This window comes from Pleurodeles waltl, chromosome 8 (genome assembly GCF_031143425.1).
Source record: "Pleurodeles waltl isolate 20211129_DDA chromosome 8, aPleWal1.hap1.20221129, whole genome shotgun sequence".
Taxonomy (NCBI): domain Eukaryota; kingdom Metazoa; phylum Chordata; class Amphibia; order Caudata; family Salamandridae; genus Pleurodeles; species Pleurodeles waltl.
In genome coordinates this window covers 1,482,577,719-1,482,603,886 of record NC_090447.1, presented here as the reverse complement: position 1 = coordinate 1,482,603,886, position 26,168 = coordinate 1,482,577,719, and the positions used below count along the sequence as shown (strand labels likewise).

General features: G+C 46.0%; 1 protein-coding gene across 3 annotated transcripts in view; it reads right to left on the bottom strand.

Annotated features, from left to right (window-relative positions):
• Positions 1-26,168, bottom strand: part of GRAMD1C (GRAM domain containing 1C) — a 1,284,216-nt gene that overhangs the window by 12,665 nt on the left and 1,245,383 nt on the right. For 2 of the 3 annotated variants that reach the window (XM_069202670.1, XM_069202672.1), the window contains one exon: positions 16,160-16,268. In XM_069202670.1, the coding sequence (XP_069058771.1) occupies positions 16,160-16,268 (109 nt within the window). The remainder of the gene's footprint in view (positions 1-16,159; positions 16,269-26,168) is intronic. The other variant, XM_069202671.1, reaches the window with a different exon arrangement.

The window sequence follows — 26,168 nt, the reverse complement described above, 5'->3', positions numbered from 1 at the left end:
TGATCACGACCTTAGGCAGAAATGTCGCCCTCGTCTGTCTGTAGTATCAGTCTGTCCAGAAAAAGGTGGTATACGGTTGCTGGACAGAGCTTGCAACTTAGTAATACGATGAGCTGATGTTATCACCAAGAGATTTTTTTCAGAGTTGGAAGACGAAGAGGGGAGCTGTGCATTGATTCAAACTGGGTACACATCAAATATATGAGAACCAAATTAAGGTCTCACTATGGCATCTCAAATTTTGTGGGTGGGAACATAGATTAATACTTTAAAAAACACATCACAGCAGATGATTTGAACAACAAATGTTGATCTGGTAAACATAAAAAGGCTGACAAATAAATATTAACAGTGGCCACAGCAAGTACTTGCTGGGCCAAAGATAACACAAAAAGTAGAACATCTGATAATTTGACATGCAACGGTTCGCTCTGATGAGAAGTACACCAATCCACAAACTTTTCCCAGCATCCAGTATAGATGTTTTTGTAGATGTCCACCTAGTCGGCAAGATGACATTCACTAGCTTGGGAGGGAGGTCTAATGCATTCAACTGTTGTCCGTGCAATCTCCATGATTTGAGTTGTAGATTCCATAGGCCTGGGTTGAGAACCCTGCCCATGTGCTGCAACAGCAGATCCTTCAGAAGCAGCAGCCTAATGACCAAAGGTTCAAGGTACCCCACTCTGATGTTTTTCAGACTGTGTGCAGCAGAGACAGGGGTGGGAATGCATACAAAATTCACAAACTCCACTCTAGATGGAAGGCGTCTCAGAGCGAGAATCACCTTGGGTATTCCAACATGCAATAGCTTGGACACTGCATATTCTCAGCAGTGCCAAAGAGAATGAGTCAACATTCTCAGTAATGGCAGAAGATGCCCTGTGCCACCTCAGGGTTTAATTTTAGGCTTTGATCCGCTGAACAACACTGCCTGAATTACTTCTCCTTGTCCATCAAAGATCCTGCCAGGTGGTTGGTCATCAGCAAGATGCCCTGGTCACTCATCAAGTTCCGCAGACGCAGAGCCTCCAGGTGCTGAAACCAGGACCCCACTGTGCCCCGTTTGTTGCAGTACCACATGGCGGTAATGTTGTCCATTGAGAACTTGAACCAGCCTCTCAATGAAGGATGGAAGGAAGGCCTTTTTTTGCCAATCTGATTGCCCCCAACTCCAAGAGATTGAAGTAGAGCTGGGTCTCCGCCAGAGAGCAAAGCCTTTAGATCATCACCGCTCCCAGATAACCTCCCCAGCCCAGCAACAATGAATCCATGATGACCACCATCATAGGGAGAGGGGTCTGCCACTAGTCCAGCAGCAGTCACTACTGCAGATCTTTCACAGTCTCCTATGAAACCTGGATGAAATCTGACAGGTTGCCCCAACATTGAGTCCACTGAATCTTCAGATCCCACTGTAGAGCCTGCATGCGCCATGTGGTATGTTCTACAAGAAGGATGTAGAAGGTTAGGGGGCTCAAACGCCTCATTCACTCTCACTGATATCCAGGACAAGCGCTGAAACACTGGGATCATAACCTGAACTTTATGGACTCGTTGAGCCAGTGGAAATGCTTGAAAAAGCACAGTATCTACTACTGCTCTGGTGAGAGGGAGCCTCTAAGAAGGAGTCAGGTGAGACTTTGGCACACTGATAGAGCACCCCACAGAAGTGAGAAGGTTTGCCCTTGTCTGGAGATGATCTACAACTAACTGCAGCAAGCCTGCCTTAAGCAGCCAGTCATTGAGGTAAAGACAGACTGGTATTCCAAACCCCACTAATGAGCTGCGACCACTGCCATAATATTCATGAATCCTTGAAGGGCACTGGTGAGGCTAAAGGGGAGCACAGAAAAATGGAAGTGCGTGTGGCTCACCTTAACCCACTTGTACTGCCTGTGGGGCTGCAGGTCAGGGATGTGAAGGTAGGTATCCTAAAAGTTTATCACTACCATCCAGTCACCACTATTCAGGGAAGACATAACCTGGGTTAGCGTGAGCATTCTGAATTTGTCCTTGAGGAAGAAGTTCTAAAATCGGATGGGGGCCTAGGTCCTTCTTCGGTACCTAGAAATTCAGGAATAATATCCAGTTTCTATTTCTGACACCAAGATCCTGTCTATGGCTCCTTTGGCCAGAAGAGCCTAAACTTCTTGCTGGAGGATGGACAAATGGTCAACCGAAAGATGATCTATAGATAGAGGTATATGTGGTGGATCTGTCAAGGATGGCACAGCATATCCTTGTTGGACTGTCTGGAGGACTCACTGATCTAATGTCACCCTTGGAGAAATGGTTGTACCCTTCCTCTATCCAGTTGGCCACTTGCCAAAGGAGGCAAGTTCAAGCAGTTTTGGGAGTGTAGCAGGAGGGGCGAGTGATTGGGCAGTGAGCTGTTCCTGAAGATCTGGATGCTGTTGGCTTGATCCACTACCCCGACACTGAAGCGCTTTGGGGTGGGGGAGGGTGCGGTTACGATGGTCTTTGATGTTGTTGGTAACCCCTGCCTAAACTTGAAAAGGGTTAAAACTGTTGGAAATACTGCTGCACGGGTGCAGAGAGGCAGAGTGAGCATGCTCTCACACTACTTTCTTTAAAGCGTTCTAGTGCGGAGTCTGATTTGTAGCCAAAAAGCTTTTTTTGTGACTGTTGACAAGCGCTTGTCTCACCATGTGTGCTAGTAATGTCCCAGGAGACAGCTGGCATTGAGAGAACTGAAGGCCAAGCTGGTTGAGGAGAACATCCTTTTCTCCAAGGCCTTCATATGTTTGGACTCTTTCTGGAGGGGTAGTGAGTAATTAGTTTGGATTTAGTCTGCTGATGGATGCCTGAACCACCAAACTTTCAAGATTTTATGAAAGAAAGGCCTAGTTTCTTGGCACAGGTCTATGTCATCTGGCCACTTGCCTATTTACCGGCGGTCAAGAAGAGGGTTTGACCCAAATTCCCAACAAGGTATCAGTCAGTGCATCATTGGAGGCCAAGAGTGGTTTAGTGGATGTCTGCCGAGCTGCAGTATTTCCATAAGCACATTTGGTTTTACCTCAAAAGAGGATAACTGTAGGTCGAGAACTTCAGCGCTGCAGCAAATGACCACTGCAAAGGTGGCCAGTTCTTCAGTAGAGGACACAGAAGGGAATTCGAATCAGTGTCTGGGGAAGTATCCTTTCACTGGCTTCCTGTAGGTCCATTTGACTTTTTTTTTTATCAACATACATTTGGTCATCATCTGATTTATTATCTGGACCATGTTGGACATAGTCTAAGTCTCAGCCAAAAAGGTTATGAAGTGAATTCCTGTTCTGAGGCAATGGCTAAGTTCTGTCTGAAACAGTAAGAGGCTTTATCGGTTAAGGCAAAATTGGAGCAGAATGAACTTCCCCAGATTGCATTGGGCTCTTTTCTGAATCAGAAACCACAATAGGTTCTTCCACCAGCATTGGTGCTGTCTTTGACGTGCAAGGAACCGGTGTGGGTTGTGGTGCTGGAGTCGAGAGAGGCGTTGGCCACGGAGTCTGGCCAGAGTCCACTGCGGGGTCAAGAGGCACAGACTGCTTGAGGGATGGATAGGCCAACTGTAACTCAAATGCAGGTCTCCTCAATTCTGTGGGGCCCAAATGTGCACCAGAGGTAACCAAAGATCTGCAACAGCTTAATTAAAGGCTTCACCTGTTATGGGGTCGCTGGCAGCCCTGGGGAGCATCGGGACATATAGGGGGGAAACTGGTTCTTCTGTAAGTGCCCGAATTCAAGTGGCATCTATGCAATTTCTCAGAATTAAAGTGATATGAGTGCAGGAGAGTCTCGCATAATTTTTTATGCTTCTTTTTTTGTCTTTGAATTACCCGAAGATCTAGAATAGGAAAATGTCTTGTCCCAAGACTGAACTTGAATACAGGAATGGAACTACACTCTCAACTTCGATGGGGAACACTTTTTCGCCATCGTTCCACAACTTACAATGCCCAGATACATTTTCCTTGCACACTGTGCCACTGGAATCAAGTTATATCTGACTGATGACCCTTAATAAGGGTGCTTGTGTTCTGGTTCAGAGAGGACCCGTCCTGATCTTACAGGCTACACTGGGGTGGGGTCAAGACCAACCTGCATATGGATGAGTCCAAACAAGGGAGATACGGTGTGCAAAATAACAATGGACTGGGATGCGACCAGACTAATTACCAGTGGCTGGGATTAATTCAAGTATTCCATCTATCACTTTTCTGTTTGTTTCTAAACATGACCGTGCACAGCTACTTATGTTTAGTTATTAGCAAGTCTAAATGAACTATTATAACTAAGGGTTGAGCTAAGTGGCAAACAAATGTGCCCAATCTTCTTAATCTCGACACAAGTTTTATTATAATGGGTTAGGGTATAAAGAACATCAGCATCTCAGTTTTTTTTTTTCTCAAACTGTTTTACCCCCAAAGAAAGAGAACGGGGGTTCTATAGGTTCTAATTACATATTTCTTTAATTATGACAGTGGGCTATCTCATGTTTTACTTGTACTATATGTGGGAGAGCAAAAAGGGTGCAATATTCTGTTCCTTGGCTAATCCACGTGGACATACGGACATTAATATGACAGGTTCTTTGCCTCAACTCCTAACCAATGTTTCTGAACACATAATAAAGGGAGCTAATTCAATGTTAACCTGAAAATTAGGTTAAGGTATGGTTCTTTCCCATCAATAGTAGATAGTAACTTTTAACGCCATACTGCAGGTATATCACGTCTTTCTTAATCTTGTTCCTATATTGCTACTGTATGGTTTTTTTCCAGTATTTGGGTAACCTGAGTGTGACAACTCAGAGGCTCAGAAAAACAAACACCCATATTCAGCATCACAAGAACCTATTTACATGTGCAAACCGAGGAACTTTCATGCTCTCCAAATTTTGGATTTCCTTCATTAATTTAAAAGGCAACTTCCGACTATTACTTATACCAAATTTGAATCAAGTTGTACAGAAATTTGTTACTTGCAAGTGTTGGAGATCTGGAGTTACAGGTAACTAATTTCTTTTTCAGCTTTAGATCTTTCATAGATTCACATGCTCGAATCAGAATAAAATGATAAAAAGTAATAAGCGGGTAGCTGGCTCACCTTTTTCAGGAATAGATTACAATGTACTGCTTGTCTCACTGAGACATTAGCAGCTGGATTCAGATCCTGGCAGTAGTGCCAGGGGGAAGTATGCCTGCTCTTTTACTTGACTCTATGGCAGATGTCTTGAAATGGCACTCCAGCACAGAGCATGACTGTTGTGGTCATGCTTCTTGTGGGATATACCCTCAACGTTTCCCTGAAGTGGGTGCTTTACTTTAGTGTGACACAAAAGTGATACAAGTTGACAACCTACAAGCAATTCCCTGTTTGGACAATGGATGCCCTCTACCTGGGAGGCTGAAAAAGCAAACAATTTGTCTACAGCAAATGTGAAGATCTTCCGGTTGATATGGATGGATTATGTTAAGAGGAACGAAGAATGAAAGGTCCATTTAAGTCAAGTTCTGATGGGACTTTGGGCGTGAACTTCGGGTTGGAGCACAAAATAACTGTTATTTGCAAAGGTATGCCTCTTTTATGGTAAATACTTGTGACATGCCAACTCTGCTTTCTGATGTTAGAGCCAGCAACAGTGCAGTCATTCATGAGAGATATTTTAGAAGAGCCCTAGGATTTGGTTTTAAGGGAAGGTGCATGAATTGACTCAGTATTGTGCTTAGCTCCCCTGGGACAAAGGAACTACTCAAAGGAAGGAAAGTCCTTAAAAACATTCCTTCATGAATTGTTTGATTATTCTTGGGAGAATAATGATGATAATTCTTCCATTCTTTGAAATTTAGAAATTGCAGTCAAATGAACTGAATGATAAATATCTTAATCAATTAATTATAGCATTTGTAAAGTGCAGCACCATCATTCCTAAGGGTGTCTGGGCGCAGAGGGTGCTGTGTCTCTATAAAAAAAAAAAAAACCTCGAGGCTCCTTCTGAAGTCCGCCAGGGAGGGAGCTCTTCAGAGGTGGAGGGGCATGCTGTTCCAGGACTTGGCTGCTGTGTAGGAGGAGTGGCCTCCGCTGCGATGGATGCGGGGTCTGTGTACGTGGTTTAGCAAGGCGGAGCATAGTTATCTTGCGGGGATGTAAAAGCTCAGTTAATGGTTGATGTAGGATGGCCCTAGGTTGTGGAGAGCCTTATATGTGAGTGTAAGGATTTTAAAATGGCATCTCTTCCGGAAGGGGAGCCAGTGGAGGTTCCTGAGATGTGGGGTGATGCTTGAGCACTTGGAAAGGTTGAGGATGTGTCTGGCTGCGGTATTTTGTAGAGTCAGGAGTCTTAAGTACCTGGGCGGACACTCAGGTGTGGAGAGCATTGCCATAGTTGAGGCGCCTGGTGACCACAGTGTGCGTGACTGTCTTTCTGGTGTTGGTAGGCATTTGAAGATTAGGTGGAGCGTACGGAGGATGTAGAAGCAGGAGGAGGTGACCGAGTTTACTTGTCGATTCATAGATAGTTGGCAGTCAAGGACGATGCTGAGGTTTTGTGCGTGGTCTGATGAAGAAGGCGTTGCTCAGAGTTCTGCCTGGAGGTGTTCTTCACAAAGATCAGGACTTCAGTTTTTTCAGTGTTTAGATTGAGGCAGCTGTTTTTCATCCATGTTGCTACGTTGGTCATGGTGTTGCGGATTTGGTGTTGTGGGGGTCTTCGGTGAGTGAGAGGATTAGTTGAGTGCCGTCAGTGTAGAAGACTATGGGGGTCATTCTGACCCTGGCGGTAGACTACCGCCAGGCCAAGGACCGTGGATGCACCGCCAACAGGCTGGCGGTGCATCCATGGGCATTCTGACCGCCGCGGTACCGCCGCGGTCAGAAACGGAAAACCGGCGGTGTCCCGCCGGTTTCCCGCTGCCCTGGGAAATCCTGCATGGTGGCGCTGCAGGCAGCGCCGCCATGGGGATTCCGACCCCCTTACTGCCAGCCTGGCTCTGGCGGTTTTGACCGCCAGAACCTGGCTGGCGGTAACGGGTGTCGCGGGGCCCCCTAACAGGGCCCCACCAAGATTTTCAGTGTCTGCCAAGCAGACACTGAAAATCGCGAAGTGTGCAACTGCACTCGTCGCACCCCTTCCACTCCGCCGGCTCCATTCGGAGCCGGCATCCTCATGGAAGGGGGTTTCCCGCTGGGCTGGCGGGCGGCCTTCTGGCGGTCGCCCACCAGCCCAGCGGGAAACTCAGAATTACCGCGGCGGTCTTTTGACCGCGCAGCGGTATTCTGACGGCGGTACTTTGGCGTGCGGCCTCCGCCGCCCGCCAAAGTCAGAATGAGGCCCTATATGTAGCCAGTAGAATCTGACTGTCTGCGAGGGGGTGTCATGTAGATGTTGAACAGGGTTGGGCTGAGGAAGGGTCCTTGGGGTATGCCACAGGTTGATTTTTTTCGGTGTCAAAGTGGAAGAAGGAAGGCGGATTCTCCGCATGCGGCCTGAGAGGAAAGAGGTGACCCACTTAATGGTCTTTTTGTTAAATGCCTATGTTTTGGAGTCTGTTGAGGAGAGTGTGGTGGGAGACTGTATCAAATGCTGTGAAGAGGTTCAGAAGGATCAGAGCTGTCGACTCTCTTCGGTTGGGGAGAGTCCTGATGTCATCCGTGGCAATGATCAGTGCAGCCTCCGTGCTGTGGTTGGCTTGGAATCCTTATTGTAAGGTGTCGAGAATGTGGTTTCGTTTGAGGAAGTCGGTGAGCTTTGGTTGATGGCTTTTTAAAGCACTTTAGCCAGGAAGGGAAGCAGGGAGATCGGTCTGTAGTATTTGAGGTTGCTGGGGTTGGCGGAGGGTTTCTTTAGGAGAGGTCTGACCTCTGCATGCTTCCATTCGTCCAGGAAGGTTCCTGTGGAGAAGGAGGTGTTGAGGATGTAGGTTAGTTCCATGATAATAGTGTTGGCTCTGAGGTTGAAAAGCTGGTGGTGGAAGGGGTCGGTGGGTGCCCCAGTGAGAACGGATGACATGATGGCTGCGGTGGTCTGTGTGCTAATCGGGGACTGTAGGAAAGTACCATCTTGCCTGGCATGTTACCCCCATATTTCACTGTATATATGTTGTTTTAGTCTATGTGTCACTGGGACCCTGCCAGGCAGGGCCCCAGTGCTCATAAGTATGTGCCCTGTATGTGTTCCCTGTGTGATGACTAACTGTCTCACTGAGGCTCTGCTAACCAGAACCTCAGTGGTTATGCTCTCTCTGCTTTTCAAATTGTCACTAACAGGCTAGTGACCAATTTCACCAATTCACATTGGCATACTGGTACACCCATATAATTCCCTAGTATATGGTACTGAGGTACCCAGGGTATTGGGGTTCCAGGAGATCCCTATGGGCTGCAGCATTTCTTTTGTCACCCATAGGGAGATCTGACAATTCTTACACAGGCCTGCCAGTGCAGCCTGAGTGAAATAACGCCCACGTTATTTCACAGCCATTTACCACTGCACTTAAGTAACTTATAAGTCACCTATATGTCTAACCGTCACCTGGTGAAGGTTGGGTGCAAAGTTACTTAGTGTGAGGGCACCCTGGCACTAGCCAAGGTGCCCCCACATCGTTCAGGGCAAATTCCCCGGACTTTGTGAGTGAGAGGACACCATTACACGCGTGCACTGTACATAGGTCACTACCTATGTACAGCGTCACAATGGTAACTCCAAACATGGCCATGTAACATGTCTAAGATAATGGAATTGTCCCCCCAATGCCGTTCTGGCATTGGGGGGACAATTCCATGATCCCCCGGGTCTCTAGCACAGAACCTGGGTACTGCCAAACTGCCTTTCCAGGGTTTCCACTGCAGCTGCTGCCAACCCCTCAGACAGGTTCCTGCCCTCCTGGGGTCCAGGCAGCCCTGTCCCAGGAGGGCAGAACAAAGGACTTCCTCTGAGAGAGGGTGTAACACCCTCTCCCTTTGGAAATAGGTGTCAGGGCTGGGGAGGAGTAGCCTCCCCCAGCCTCTGAAAATGCTTTGATGGGCACAGATGGTGCCCATCTCTGCATAAACCAGTCTACACCGATTCAGGGATCCCCCAGCCCTGCTCTGGCGCGAAACTGGACAAAGGAAAGGGGAGTGACCACTCCCCTGACCTGCACCTCCCAGGGGAGGTGCTCAGAGCTCCTCCAGTGTGCCCCAGACCTCTGCCATCTTGGATTCAGAGGTGTTGCTGGCACACTGGACCGCTCTGAGTGGCCAGTGCCAGCAGGTGACGTCAGAGACTCCTTCTGATAGGCTCTTACCTCTCTTAGTAGCCAATCCTCATTCCTAGGTAGCCAAACCTCCTTTTCTGGCTATTTAGGGTCTCTGCTTTGGGGAATTCTTTAGATAACGAATGCAAGAGCTCACCAGAGTTCCTCTGCATCTCCCTCTTCACCTTCTGCCAAAGGATCGACCGCTGACTGCTCAGGACGCCTGCAAAACCGCAACAAAGTAGCCAGACGACTACTAGCAACTTGTATCGCTTCATCCTGCCGGCTTTCTCGACTGTTTCCAGGTGGTGCATGCTCTGGGGGTAGCCTGCCTCCTTCTTGCACAAGGAGCTCTGAAAAAATCGCCCGTGGGTCGACGGAATCTTCCCCCAGCAACCGCAGGCAACAAAAGACTGCATCACCGGTCCTCTGTGCCCCCTCTCAGCACGATGAGCGTGGTCCCTGGAACTCTGCAACTCTGTCCAAGTGACTCCCACAGTCCAGTGACTCTTCAGTCCAAGTTTGGTGGAGGTAAGTCCTTGCCTCCCCACGCTAGACTGCATTGCTGGGTACCGCGTGATTTGCAGCTGCCCCTGCTCCTGTGCACTCTTCCAGGATTTCCTTCATGCACAGCCAAGCCTGGGTCCCCGACACTCTAACCTGCAGTGCACAACCTTCTGAGTTGTCCTCCGGCGTTGTGGGACTCCCTTTTGTGACTTCGCGTGGACTCTGGTTCACTCCTCTTCCAAGTGCCTGTTACGGTACTTCTGTGGGTACTGCCTGCTTCTGTGAGGGCTCCCTGACTTGCTGGGCGCCCCCTCTGTCTCCTCATCCAAGTGGCGACATCCTGGTCCCTCCTGGGCCACAGCAGCATCCAAAAACCCTAACCGCGACCCTTGCAGCTAGCAAGGCTTGTTTGCGGTCTTTCTGCGTGGGAACACCTCTGCAAGCTTCTTCACGACGTGGGACATCCATCCTCCAAAGGGGAAGTTCCTAGTCCTCTTCGTTCTTGCAAAACACCAAGCTTCTTCCATCCGGTGGCAGCTTCCTTGCACCCTCAGCTGGCATTTCCTGGGCTCCTGCCCACTCTCGACACTGTCGCGACTCTTGGACTTGGTCCCATTGTCTTACAGGTACTCAGGTCCGGAAATCCACTGTTGTTGCATTGCTGGTGTTGGTTTTCCTTGCAGAATCCCCCTATCACGACTTCTGTGCTCTCTGGGGGTTATAGGTGCACTTTACACCTACCTTACAGGGTCTTGGGGTGGGCTATTTTTCTAACCCTCACTGTTTTTTACAGTCCCAGCGACCCTCTACAAGCTCACATAGGTTTGGGGTCCATTCGTGGTTCGCATTCCACTTTTGGAGTATATGGTTTGTGTTGCCCCTATACCTATGTGCCCCTGTTGCAATCTATTGTAACTTTACACTGCTTGCATTACTTCCTTTTGCTATTACTTGCATAAGTTTGGTTTGTGTACACATATCTTGTGTATATTTCTCATCCTCATACTGAGGGGTACTCAAAGATACTTTTGGCATATTGTCATAAAAATAAAGTACCTTTATTTTTAGTATATCTGTGTATTGTGTTTTCTTATGATATTGTGCATATGACACCAGTGGTATAGTAGGAGATTTACATGTCTCCTAGTTCAGCCTAAGCTGCTTTGCCATAGCTACCTTCTTTCAGCCTTAGCTGCTAGAAACACCTCTTCTACACTAATAAGGGATAACTGGACCTGGCACAAGGTGTAAGTACCTCTGGTTCCCACTACAAGCCAGGCCAGCCTCCTACAGGGACCAGATGTTATCGTGTGGCTGGTGTTCACTGCTTGAGAGAAGTTATCTAGGCCGGAGGTGGAAGGTTGGGGGTCGAAATTGTTGTATATAGTGGTGATCTTGCTGTGGAGGTAGTCTGAGAGGGTGTCGCAGAGTTCCTGGGATGGGTGAATGGTGGTCTCTGTGGCTATCAGGTTAGAGAATTCCTTGATGATTCTCAAGAGTTCTTTTGTGTGGTGGCTGTGGTGTCAAAGGGGCCAGTGACTGCTGCTCTTTTTGCTGCCTCTAAGTGGTAGTGGAAGTTGTTGAGGGCTGTCTTCTAGGCCGCTCTGTAAAAGGGGTCCTTGGTCCTGCACAATGATTTCTCAAGTTGGTAGCAGTCAAGTTTTGAGTTTGTGTGCTCCAGAGTGTACCATCTCGCTGGCTTGGAGGTACTGTTGGTCTGAACTGGTTTCAGCGGAGCGATTCAGTCGGCGGATTTGATGATCCAGATGGTGACGTTTTGGATGGACTGGTTGAGGTCAAGGTCTACTGTGGGCTTGGGTTGTGTGGTGCATGGCGGTGGTGTGCTGGGAACTGGAGATGGTAAAGTGGACAATTATGTCGTCAGTCCAGGTGAGTTCAGTCATGTGAGTGAAACCGATTCTGTCGCTAGATGTTAAGATGGTGTCCAGTGTGTGTACGGCTTTGTGTGTGGGTTTGGTAACCAGTTGGGTGAGGCCAATGTTTCTGAGGTGCTCTATGAGGGAAGTGGAGTTGGTGTTTTTAAGGTGGAAGATTCTTGGCTAGACCATTCTTGGCTAGATCTAGTAAGTACAGTAACACCTGATGGGGGGTATTGATATTTGGTTGAACCTTTTTCTTCTTACCACACACAGAAGCATTTCCATTTACCATTTTAAGTCTTTTTTTGTAGCTGGTGCTTGTGTATGAAGATGGTGCTCCTTTCAAGGCGGATGAGTATACATGTTTTTGTATGGCCAGAGTGCACTATTTGGAGCATCCACTGATCTCTAGTTACCTTTCTCCAAGCAGGATCATAAACAGAAATTCTTCAGCCTACTGGATGTCTTTGAGACTGCGATGGGAGTGGGTGTTAAAATCAAGTGAAAGCTTGGCAAAGATCGGCTCTTTTTTGGTTATCCTGGAAGCGTAATTGATTAAGTCCCCATTCTCCTTCCTGATTACTTGACAATGGCCCTTGCTTGGGGAGTAACCTTGACTGCATCCAGTCTGTTCAGAGGGGTAATATGGTAGACTTAAGTATCTTCTGTAGGCCTGGAAGTGCCCGGAGCCACAAAATTAAGTAGTAAGAGTGCATCTATACTGTAAGGATATTAGTGAACATACTATGTTGGTGTCACTCTTAAAATCTGCAACACATTATCAACATGTTTAACAAACATGGTCTGTCTGTCAAAGAGCATATCCAGGATCTTGCCTTGTACTTAAGGACACAACATTATGGACCTAAGCCACCCATGTTTTCTCAGCAGCGTTGCTCCCGCATGCTGGAGAACACATGCATTCCACACATCTACTGCTGCAGCAATGATGGTGGCTGGTTCATTAGCCCCATCTTTTACAATGGCCTTAGCCTCTTCTCCTTCCATCCTCATGTATTAGGGTAATGAGGGGTGAAATGCTGTGCCACATTTGGGGGTCATAGCGGCCTAGATTGGCCAAGGCATTTGACACTTTCACAGATATTGACGCCATGTTACTGACTCTACAGGCAAGATTATCCCATCCTATCTTTATCCAGAGAGGTTGAGGCTTGAGTGGGGCTTTTTGATAGTTTTGAAGCTGGTGCTTCAATAATAGAATCCAGCTTGGGATGTCCAGTTAGGTATGCCAGTGCTTATTTTTAGCCGGCTTCTGTGTGAGCTTCAGACCTTCCTTGCAGTCAAGTTTGGTAGTCTTTCAAGACTGGTAAGAACTGCTGCTCCACAGATGAAAGGAGAGGGTCAAATCTTTGGCTGCTCGCTCTAGTAATGCCTAGAAAAGGGCAACATCGGCCTGCCGGCAGACAGTCCTGTTGCAGAGGAGTCTTGTCTCCTTTGTTAGGCAAAATGTAGCCTTTCCACTTCTTGGTGTTCACCTACCTCCTACTGTTCTTCTTCCATAATTTTGCCCTCCTCATCCAGCTCAGACTATTGATTAGAATTTGAAGAACCTTGTTCCCCTGTGTCCCTAAGCACAGGTGGAATGGTTGTGGAGTTGGGCTTGAATTTGTGAGGCATGGTGGTGTTCTTGGCGAAAGAAGCTGTGGCTGCAGTGAGGGAAGCAAAGGTGGTGGACACAGTGGCGGCATGGGTAATCCTGGCAGAAGACCAAACAGAGAACAGAGGTGCAGTTATTGAAGGATCAACTTCTGGAAAGTAAAGTCTGTGTCATCTGCTGTAGCATCAACATGAAGGCAACTGGTAGAGCAAAAGGAACCACGGCACATCCAAATATTCAGAACAGTGTCCTTTATTCTTCAATTCAGATTATCCGGTGTGACATCAGCCAGAATGTTCAATGTGAAGACAGCCGACACGTGTTTTGTCGTATCAACGACTTTCTCAAGGCTTGCTGATATAGTATGTGGACACCAAGTGTGCCAGTTAGGTCTTTATTAGAAAATTCAGAGCGAAGAGTCCTTTTATATATGAAGGTACCCCATGTCGAATTCAAAGGTGCATTTGGGTATTATGTCAGTAGTTGCACCAGGACCATAGTAAGTCCGTAAACAGGTCCGTATAGGTGTAGTTTCACGGCATGTGTCTTAACTTCATATATAAAAGGACTCTTCTCTCTGAATTTTCTAATACGGACCTAACTGGCACACTTGGTGTCCACATACTATATCAGCAAGCCTTGAGAAAGTCATTGATACAACGAAACACGTGTCGGCTGTCTTCACATTGAACATTCTGGCTGATGTCACACCGGATAATCTGAATTGAAGAATAAAGGACACTGTTCTGAATATTTGGATGTGCCGTGGTTCCTTTTGCTCTATTTATCTACTGTGGACCAATTGGCTTACAGTCTACACACCCTGTGGCTGGGTGTGGAACTACCTTGGCACTCCTGAAACTTATATACTTCAACTTTCAACATGATTGACTATCTCTTCATATTCATAGCATAAGCAAAAGTCTTGAAGTTACAATGAAGGCAACTGGTACCTGCACAGTGCTGCAATAGTGACACTTTGGTTCACAGTGAGGGTTTACAGCTTCTTAGATGACCTTTGGATGTGAAAGTTTAGGGCTCATAAATTTCATAGTCCTGTTGATATTCCTCCCCCTCACAAGCCTTTCTCATATTCAGAAAACTAACAGACATCTAGCTGTGCATGACTGTACACTACATGTGAGGCATGTTAGTTGCTGATGTCAACTTCTAGCTCAGAGTATAAGATATGTGCCGGCTGGTGTGCAGAGGCCTTCAAGGTAGAATGAGAAAATGAAAGTGCTGGAAAAGACCTTTCAATTTGATGATCATGGTACTAATGGGGTAGCTGTCGACTTCAACTGGTTGATGTGACCAGATGAGGGTCCGAGAGTAGATGGTATCATCATTGTGTGGATCTTCTTTGTTAGGACGCTGCCAGAAGATTGTGTTGGCGAAGTGGCCGTCAATGATGGGAACTTCTTGTCAGCAATGGCAAGGTCTTGGAGGACTATATGAGTGGGACGTTTGACAGGACACCAGAAGAGATGGATTTTTGCACCACTTTCTATGCAAGCGGTTTCTCATCTGTCTGTGATGCCTTCTCTGAGGAAGGTCTAAACTTTTTCTTGTAAGAGGTGGCTGTAGGCACTTCTGATGTAACCTTCAGCTGAGGAAGCTCCATATGCTTCATTTTTTGCGCTGTCTTCACAGAAGTACTTGGGAGAGGTAAATGTCACAGGCTCTAACCCAGAGTAAAGAGGCATCCCTTTTAGAACATGGAACCTTCCTTTTCTCCAGGATATAGACAGACATCATACGTTCTCTGTCTTAAAGCCTTTTGTGAGGAAATGTCTTAAGGATGTCAGCAGCAAGATGCTGTATATGATGGATAAATGCAATATTTCCACTGATTGCAGAATGATCTGTTTAAACCTTCTTTTGACTGCTGAAAAATAAAAAAAAATCCCAGGCTCGTCACGTAGATTAGTGTGCCCACAACCAATGCCCACCCGTCATGCTGCCCTGCTAGTGCCAGGGCGTGATACTAAAAGCAAGAGACAGGCTCAGTCAGCCCAGTGACAATTCACACATGCTGAAGAGCATCTGCCTGTCATCAGTGTTGTGTTGAGCCTACTATCACTGGAACAACTGCCTGCGGAACCCTTACCGGGGGATGAACAGTCAGTATTTCACATCACTGCAGAGGTAACACTGCATCATTAGTGGATGCCAGATGACCAATGCACGACCAATGCAGGACAAATGCAGGCAAGGATGCTTTGGCATAGGTAGCTTCCACTATCATTACTAGAAGTCAGCGTGCGTAGAATGCTCTGGCAAACATGAGAGGTGTCACACTCTGTTATTAACAGATGCAGGTCTGGAGATTGTGATTTGCCAGAGCTCTGAAGGAATTTGATCTATCCCCAGCACACCTAAGTCTTTAAAGGGTGCTTTGGTAGAACTGAGGGGTGAGCGACACTCCATCAGATTCATGTTAGGATAAGGAGCTGACTGTGGGTGGGTACATGGCACAGAGTCTGCATACTTACCTTGGTACAGCAGAAGGCAGACCAGGTATGTAGGAAGAGGGTGGTAGTCACAGAAGAAGGAGCAAAAAAAAGAGAAAAAAGAGAATAGGTGAAGAAGGGAAAGACAGAAAAAACAGAAAGACAGGAGGCAGGAGAATATAGATAGGAAGGCAGAGGAAATAAAGCAAGGGGGAGAGAAAATGAAGAGCAAAGCAGTGGTAGGAGAATAGAGAAGGAGGAGACGCCTGTTGTTGAATGAGCCACATCAATGGTGGAAGTGGGAAGAAGCCTCCTTAGAAAATGTTGGGGCTATGGTACTTCATTTTGTTCACAAATTAACCACTGGAAGTAAGTCATATGTTAAACTAGGTTTTCAATGATCTTGCCAAGGCCTTTACTAGCGAACTAATACCTTTGTATTTCTCCAAGGAATTTTACCTGTTCAAGAGTTGCGACTGAATCCCGGAGCACCCCTTTCAGGTGACGAGCTTGATCTTTGTCCTGCTGAGACTGTTCTTTCCCTCTGTCTATGTCAGCGGTAAACCTGCTTGGAAGGAAGTAGAAAAAATACTGGTAAATCGAGTGTAAAATATCAATCTACATTTACCACATTAATCACATAATGCGCTACAAGGTAAAACTGTGTTCTTGGCATACCTCATATCATTTATTGCCCGGCTGGGATGGGGGGGGGGGGGGGAAGGGGTGGGGGGCGAAGGGATATAGGCTACGTATGTACAGCTAAATTACATACGACTGATTATATAATTACGATGTATCTTCAAAGTTTAGCCCGCTGAACAGAGAGACTGTGGACCTTACAAATTGTGCACTGGAAAGTTCGAACTGCAAACCCCACAGAGAAGATAAGGAGACAACAAATGACTTGGCCCCAGCCTTACCGGCCTGTCTCCTGCTTCAAAGACTCTACAAAAGAAAAGTGACGGGTTCTACAAGACCAGCAACCCCTGAAAAGCCTCCAGGGGACTGCCTGCATCACTGAGGATCAAGAAACTCCAGTGGACAGCAGACCTGTCCAAGAAGAAGAAAAAGCAACCATCTTTAAAGGGACTCCCACCTCAGTCCAAAAGCGCGAGTCCAAAACTACTCTGCACCCGACACCCCTAGCCCGCGTCCAGAGGAACCAACTAGCCAGAAAGGACCCCCAGGCGATCCTGATCAAGTATCAACCCTGGGCTGACCTCTCCACCCCTCCATCCACAACGATGTCTACAGAGGGAATCCTGAGGACCCCCCTGACCGTGACTGCCTGGGACGAAGATATCCAATACCTGGAGAAGCACTGCACCCGCAGCCCGCAGACTCAAGAGAAACCGACCACCAGTGCTGCAGTGACCAGCAGGCAGCCCTCCTCCCTGCCCAGTCGGTGGCTTGCCCAAGAAGCCCCCCCTGTGCCCTGCCTGCAGTGCCTAAGTGACCTCCCCCCGCGTCCGCCCATTGAGTTCCATTGGGAACCTGACACCCTGTTTGCACACTGCACCCGGCCACCGCTGTGCAGCTGAGGGTGTGGTTTTTGTGCCTACTTGGTCCCACCCCCCCAGTGCTCCTCAAAACCCCCCTAGTCTGCCCTCCGACAACACAGGTACTTACCTGCAAGCAGACTGGAACCGGAGTACCCCCTGTCCCCACAGGCGCCCACATTATTTTTCCTCCTGTTTGACCTCTGCACCTAACCGGCCCTGTGTTGCTGGCGCTGGGTGTTTGGGGTTACCTTGAACCTCCAACGGTGGGCTACCTACGCCCCAGAGACTAAGCCTGTAAGTTTGTTACTTACCTCAAAAACTGTACTTTACTTACCTCCCCCAGGACCTGTTGAAAATTGCAGTGTCCACTTTTAAAATAGCTTTTTGCCATTTTAAGAACAATTGTGTACATTGTTGATTACATTCAAAGTCCTGAGTATTACCATGCAAAGTACCTTCCATTTAATCTACTTACCTGCTAAATGAATCTTGTAGTTCTAGAAATAAATTAAGAAAGAATATTTTTCTATATAAAACCCCCATTGGTCTGGTGTTAAGTCATTGAGTGTGTGTTCTCACTTATTACTTGTGTGTGTACAACAAATGCTTAACACTACCCCTTGATAAGACTAACTGCTCGAACACACGACCTCAAATAGAGCATTAGAATGACCTATTATTGCCTCTGTCAAGCTTCTTGGGGAACCCCTGGACTCTGCACACTATATCTCATTTTGATATATTATATACAGAGCCAGATTTCTACAAAGATCAATTAAGAATGGGCTGATTCTTCATATTTAGATCAAATGGAAAGGCTCAGTAAATTATCTAAACAGGATAGTGCTTCCCGCAGAAACAGTATTCATGTTTCTGGATTTTCAAAGGTTTTGGGAAGAGGATATTGTTACATATACATATTTTTTTTAGAATAGATGGACACTAAGGAACATTTTTGTTCCAAAATCAAACAGTTGAATTTGGAACACAATCAAAATCTTATCATCCAAACTAGAGAGTTCTTATGTGTGCTGCTCAATTTCACATAGAGAAAGGAGTGCGATGTTTTACACGAACAGCACGGATTCAAACATCTTCCTATGAATTAGTTAAGAATTACGTACCACGGTCGTAACTGCTACGACTGAAACACTTTATAGCCGAGTAGTATTGAAGTACAGAAACTATTATGTATGTAAATTTCCACAATGGTGGTTTCGAGAAAAAATGCTCTGAGCATATATGCCTCCTGTAACTCGATATATAAACTCTAGAGCAACAGCAGACGACACATCTAGGCTTCTGGTACATTTTAAATGTCACTGCCAGAAAATGACAATTGAGATTTCAAGTACTGAAAACAATTCCTGAGCCAATGAAAGGTCAGAATTAAGGTAAATGATTTGACTGGATTAGACATTTCAGCCATGATGTTCCAAGAAGGGTGAGCCAGCGGACAGACTTATCTTGCTTCGTCCAAAATCTACTATGAACACTATATAAAGACTCATGGAGTAAAGAACCAGACATTGGCACGAGCTGGCTTCTTTCATTTCATCCACTGAAGCTTACCACAGATTGAATAACATTTCATGATAGAGTGAAGGGGCATATAAAAGCAAGGGTTAACTTTGTGATAACCGTGTTTAGTCATCATGAAATGCCTAAACTATCATGGATATTATGTGAGCATCTGATAAATAAGTTGAAATAGAATGCATACAATGTTGGAAAGAAAATACGTCTTACCTCTGGTAACGAGGTTTCTGGTGGATATTCTATTAACCTGCCCATTCCTCCCATTTTGAATATCCCAAGCATCAGACTGGATCGTGCATTTCCATAGCTCCATATAGGTGCCGGAAACGATGGCATTATGCCACTGGAGCCAAAAAGTGATCCCAGGGGCACTAGAGAGCCAGAGACAAGATGGCCAAAATTTAGCTGAGCTCCCATGACCATTCTAGAAATCCAGCAGTTATTCCCCCAAAAATGACAGGTTGAAGAGCCAACCGTACTCCTGCGGTGTAGGGGAAGCCACTGGGCTCTGCAGCTGATTGCTGTCAGCGACGCAGTGTGGGCTGAGGCAGGTGAAGCCCGGAAGAAGCATGCCCAGGGCAATGGCTCAGAGCTACAGGATCTTCATAAGCCAGGTGGGAAGAGATTGACCACTGGGAGGTGAGAGGGGCACTGACACTGGGTGGAGCCCTCGGGGTGGCTGTGCTCCATAGGCACGGCAAAACAAACGCACGCTCAGAAGGACCTGTACCATGATTGACACATGAGGAGTATGGTCCACGTCTTGGAGGCCTATCTCTAACCACCCCTAAATGCGCAAGCCCCGTGGGGCCGCCTGAGCAACTGCATCATATGGGAAGGTCCTTCATAAGGTGGAGAATTACAGCAAATCAGTCTGCTGGGGAGGCACGGTGCAATAAACACCCAGCCCTTGATATACTGTGCTACTATCTGCAGCCTTAGGCGGGAGGGTAGGAGGGGTGTGTGGGTGGATGAATAACTCAAAAGAACTGGGAAGAGTGGTGGGTTGCACAGAGTAGCCATCCCATATGGTGCCATACAGGTGGGAGAACTAGGCTGGTACCAAATGCTGGCAAAGGGGGCCATACCAGACAGACCAAGCTTTGTGCCAGCGGCCTGCTACTACCGCCCTGTTGCTGGCAGCAGTACATACCCACCAGCTTGGCATTGGGAAATCAGACCAACGACAATCACGGCTCCAGTTTGAGGCCAACAAAATGACTCAACCACAGGACAAAGGGCATACAGGGGGACACACAATACAACTCAGAACCAGATGAGACACATCTGGGGGAGCTGGAAACACGAGCCCTGTTGCTGAAAGTACACAATAGTCTGGCATTCATCAATGGAAAGATAAATGCACTAACATGCTGCCCTGATGGAATGAAAATGTAGCTGGATAAACACTTGGCAAGCCTTGATATGGCAGAACACAGGATATCAGACGGTGAGGACGATACTGCTAAGTCCTCCAAATTTCAGAAAGAAATGGGAAGTGATATACAGAGACACAAACTGTGCAATGAAGACATAGAGGCCAGATCTTGCAGGAGCAACATACAAATCCTTGGAATTTCAAAGATGACTGAGACCTGGAAGATGGAACACTACTTTGAAGATATGCTAGCTTCATGGTTTGGTTGACAGAAGCGGTCCTGGATGTTTATGGCTTATAAGGGGCACTGCCCTCTAGCACCACAACTGATACCTGGAGCACCCTCACACCAAGTCATAGCTAAACTGTTGTGCTATTGAGACCAAGACAGAATCCTCCGGTTGGTCAGAGAAAAAGGAGTCTTGGTACACAATGGTAATAAGATCTCAATATACCTTGATTTCACGATGGCCGTGCAGGAAGTGCGCCACTAGCACCTAAATGTTAAGACAAGGCTTAGAGACTTCAACATTAAATATTCTATGTTATACCCAGCTCGACTGAGATTCACCTGGACTGGGAAAGTGCATATTTTCCTTGACCCGCAAGCAGCAGCTGAATTCCTAAACAAACACATGCAGAACAGAGGCCAGAAAACTAAACCCATGGTGTCATCTACAACAAATTCCCTGGGTGATGTTGAATGAAACTTGCAGAGTCTTATTATTCCCTGTGGGTGGGTGCTGTGATTGAGGACTTCAACTACAGGAGATGACAATGCACTCCTACAGATGTTAAGTGTGATAGAACTAGCCAGAACTGGCTGTTTAGACTGCTGATATACTTGAGAGGTTGGAAACACAAATATGCAAGAGTGGTAAAAAACACATAAATGCGCAGACTGGGTGTAGGACTGACTGTGGAGATGACGGAGCCGGTTGGGGATGGGGGGGGGGGACCTATAAACCAAACTGGAACAGGGCGATTATGGTGTCTTCATATATCTAGCCACCCTCCACTCGCTTCAGACGATTTTTTGATAGCTGACATCCAACATATATGTATGGTTTGCTCTCTGTGTTTGAAAATTGTTCCGCGGGGAATGGGCAAACCACTGGAAAGTTGGAGGTTCAATGTGGGAGGGTGGTGAACAAATTGTTCAATGTTCGTAGGTTCATGGACTGCATACTTAGATGGAGGCAGCATACTCACCTTCTATCTATTACCCTGTCGAGGATTAGATGTAGATTTCTAGATAGGGGAGTTAGACTCCTGACTTGGAATGTTAGGGGTTTGAATATTGCTAGGAAACCTGACAGGTACTCGCTTATGCCAGACGTGATATGATAAATATTACATGCTTACAGCAGACGCACCTGGTAGGTGCAGAGATGCTCAATGTTGCCAAGAACATAAGCTCTTATAGATTGTTTGCCTTGTACTGAAACTATGCTAGAGGGTGGCAATATTTATATGTAAAGGGCTGCCTTACATGGACTTGCAGGACACAGCTGGCCCTGAAGACCCCTATTTTATTAAACAGGGACTACTACAAATATGCAAGGCAACACTCATCAACTTCTAAGACCCAAACTATGATGACTTTGCATCCCACAATGCATAGCACCAGTGTCAGAGGGAAAATACACGAGAGTCATTACACAACATCATGCACAACTCTGACCTAATGGATATTTGTAGAACACGATACCCGTGGGAATGAGAATATACATGCTCCACCTCAACCACCAGTTTGGCCTCTTGGCTTACTACTGGTTAGGCACAAAAGACATCAGTACCTGGACTGTGGACGTGAAGCATTTAGTGTGCACAAATTCAGACCACTGTCCTGTCCTATTCAAACTGGCATTCCTGGACCATATACGCTAATGTGGGTTGTGGCGCCTGCACTCTAATATGCTGTTACATGCTGCATCTAAAGAGGAAATTTGGCAAGCCATACCTAACTACTTTAGGACGAATACAACGTTGGTGGACTCCTGGGGCACACTATGGGAGACATTCAAGACCGTAATTTGAAGGGAATGTATAGATACCTGGCATACTCAAACTGATTCGGCATACATTAGCTACATTGGAGGCTGAGCTACAACGCATAAAGAAAATACCATGCTAAAGGAACAACCTAGACATGGTATACAATCTCCATGTTTAACATCAGGAATATGGAGATGAGGCAGACAGAGAATTAAAATTCCTTGGCAAATACACAGTAGTGCAGGCCTATGGCAAAAAGAACAGGCTGGGGCACGCGTTGGCCAAACTCACTAGACTGCAATGGGTGGCATCTGGTGTGGTCTTAGTAGCAGTGGGAGATGGAACCGTTAAATATTAGCCCAATGAAATAATGAAGGCATTCTCTAGATACTATATGTAACTATATGAATCTGGAGAAACCAAAACCCCTGCAGATATCAATCAATCAATACTTAGAGAAAACCACTTTGGTACTGGTAGAGAGCGCAGAACAGGAAACCTTATGTGCCCCTCTCACTCTTGCAGAGGTCCATAGTGCAATTAGAACACTGAAAAACAAGGGACATGGGAGTGACAGGCTCATGTAGGGATTTTACAAAGACTATATAGAGGAACTTGCACTGGCCTTCCTGACGGTTTTCGAACAGGCGATGGCAAAGGGATGCTTGTCAACAACAATGCACATGGCAGTGATGATCACCCTTTAAAGCCAGACAAGCCGGCAAACAGGTATGGCTCGACCCACCAGCTGTCACTGATAAACTCTGACAACAGGATATTAGCCAAAACAATGGTGGCGCAATTGGTTCCACTGTTACACAGATTGGTGCTGCCGGATCAACTGATGTTCATCCCCAGCAGGTCCACCGCGGACAACATGCGCACACTAATGGCCATCACACATCAAATGAATCCTGATACTAATGCTGCTGCAGTATTTCTAGATGCTGCTAAAGCCTTTGACTGCGTTAAATGGTGATTCTTTTACACTGGAGAAGATGGGATGGGATTGGTTCGACTTGAGCAAATGGGTCAGGCTATCATATAATAAACCAAACGGCTAGAGAAAAAGTGAACCAATACTCATACAGTGAGGGATGCAACAGGCATGTCCACTACCCCAAATCCTATTTGCACTGGTGTCAGAAAACCTCCTGGCTGACTCCACCAAGTGCCAAAAAAAACCACTTACTTAACCAAAGGTCACCTCCCGACCGGAACACCTATTTGTTATTCCTTTGTCCTTCCAGTGCTACTGGGTCTGGTGGTATCTTGGGATTATAAAAGAGGCACGGGCTAGGCATGTAACATCAGAAGCAGTGTGACAAGTTCTGCCTCATGGGAAATGTAGTCTTAACATCATCATGTTCCTATTGAAACTGGTAATCATTTGTAGATTTTGCTTTCTAAATTTCTTCTGTCTGCAAAACCCAGACCAGTATGCTAAGTACCACAAGATTAAAGGGACTTTCTGTGTTTGATGATTTAGAGTGGCGGCCATCTGTGGGAAAGGTTTTTCTTTTTTATTGATACCAATATATTAGCCATTTTGGGGACCCTAGTGTCCTGAGGCAATACTGTTATAAGTTCTTAAGAGAATAACCATCACTTGTACCATGTCAGAACCAAACAAATTAGCATTTGAAAGGAGGTCATCGCAAATATTCTCATGGCCGCCTTAGTGTTGGGTGATTTGAATGTGACCCACGCATTGGCACATGTCAGTGAATGGGAATCACACTCTACTCTAAAGAAGAACTAAATTAGAACAGCCCTACACAGCGCCATTGATGACCAAGTACTTACAGGCAAAGGTGGCCCAACAGGGTCTAATTGTTACCAACGACCCACGTATCTTTCTTGATGATGTCACCCTTAGGAAGGAATGGTCATATGTGGCATGGACATGTGCCAGGGACTGGCTGGTATTGATCATTAATACAGCCAAAAGAATCTCGGATGAAATGCTCATCCAGATTCACATAAGTAAAAACAAATTAAGACAACTGTCATTTTTACCACCTACAAGAAGAGACTTGAGAAGATTATTAAGGAAAGAACCAACATAAGAAATTTCTGACATGATCTAAAATTAACAAAATACAGAAAGATATTAAGAAATTGAGCTATGAAACTAGTTACCCCTATGTCACAGCCTTATCCACAGATTCCCCAAGAATTCCCTTTTCAGTATAGCAGACCTCCTTTATTATTGAGAGGCTGCCCATGGTGCAGGGGAGGACAAAAATCAAGAGGAGGCCTAACAGTGCAGTGGGCAGAACACAATCAATCAGATGGTCACGAGGAGCATGTCCAAACACAGCAACCAGGCAGGTCTGAGTCGGAAGCCACCTCATTAATGGCTCCTGACACACAACATGTTCAGTATAAACCAGACAATTCCCTGGTGGTCAATCTGAATGAAGACACTCTCATGGGGTCTCAGTTGTAAGTCTTAGAAAAGGGTTTAGGTTTTGTCCCTATACCTAGGGTGGATAAATTCAAACTCGGGTGTGAATTGGCAGAGTTCTTTAGAAAGATACGCCTTAAGGCTTTTTTCTTTTTAACCAACTCCCCTAAGAATGCCAGTGAAAATGCTGGCTTGAGGGTTAAATCTACCTTTTACCACCCACCCATACATCCCCTGCAGCAGTTTTAACCTTTGAACAGACAGTTATTTGTGAGGTAAGGCCACTAAAACTGGCAACAGTTTCAACAATCTATCCACGAAAGAGAGGGGAGCTCTTAAAGTACTAGAGCTAAGAGAAGATATAGTGATCAAACCAGTGGACAAAGGGGGTGTTATCCTCCATGTTGAAATGTATGACCAGGAATACAGATGGCTGCTTGCGGATGAGGGCAGCTATGAGATCTTGGAAGAAGATCCCAGTTTCTGCCTCTCCAATACTATAGATCATAGTGGAGGAGGCCTTAAGTTTAGGATGGCTTACCACACAGGAGGCACGCTTTTTGATACTTAAGGAACCAAGAATGTCATTATTCTATATGTTGCCCAAACTTCATAAAACACATTTCCTCCACCAGGGTGCCCTATTGTGTCTGGTATCAATTCCATTCTGTTACCATTACCAACATTTTGTGATTGGTTTCTAAGACCAGTGGTAACAAAGATGACCTCTTACCTAAAACCTTGAGTTTTGGTTCTAATCTCCACCTACTTATGACAAATTACATAGAGGCCTTGTACACCTCAATACCACAGGAGCAAATCCTTCTGGTTACTGAGGACAACCTCAGGGAATTCTATGTAGACACCATCATACCAACTGAATTTATACTAGACTGTGCAAGGTTAACCCTAACTGAGACTTTTTTAAATATAAAAACATGAAAACCATCAAATGAAGGGTACTTCAATGGGAAGAACATTCACCCCCAGTCTGGTCTGTCTTTATGTCATTGATTATAGTGGGCCCATATATATATGGCAATTCCAACCCATATCTAGCAAACATTAGATTATGGCGTCAGTATATCAGCAATGTCTTATAATATGGAGAGGAGAAGTTACATTGACCATGGGATTTTCCACTTGGATCTATGCCCAAGACCCCTTACTCCAGTTTACTTATACAGTAAACAGAGACCATCACCTTTCTGGATATCAACATCAGAATTGTGGATAACACAATAACCAAAAGTGTGCACGAGAGACCAACTGATAAGAACAGTTTGTTGAGGTCTGACAGCCACCAACCCAAATCTTTGAGGAAGTATTTACCTTTTGGCCAATTTTTACGTATTAGGCGGAATTGCTCTGTAATAACTACATACAACGAAAAGGCCGACAGATTGGCAGAGAAATTGGAAGCATGAAGATATCCTTCCAGAGTGATTTCACCAGCAAAGAGGGCCTGCAATAACAACAGGGAGGCCCTCCTTGAAACACATCCCAAAGAGCAGTCTGTTGTACTAATGTGTGTAACTACTTTCACACCAATGTTGAATAGGGTAAAAAAGATAATCTCTACACATTCAAATATACTGAAAAGAACAGTCAATGAATGTCCCCTTCCACTGTTTCTGT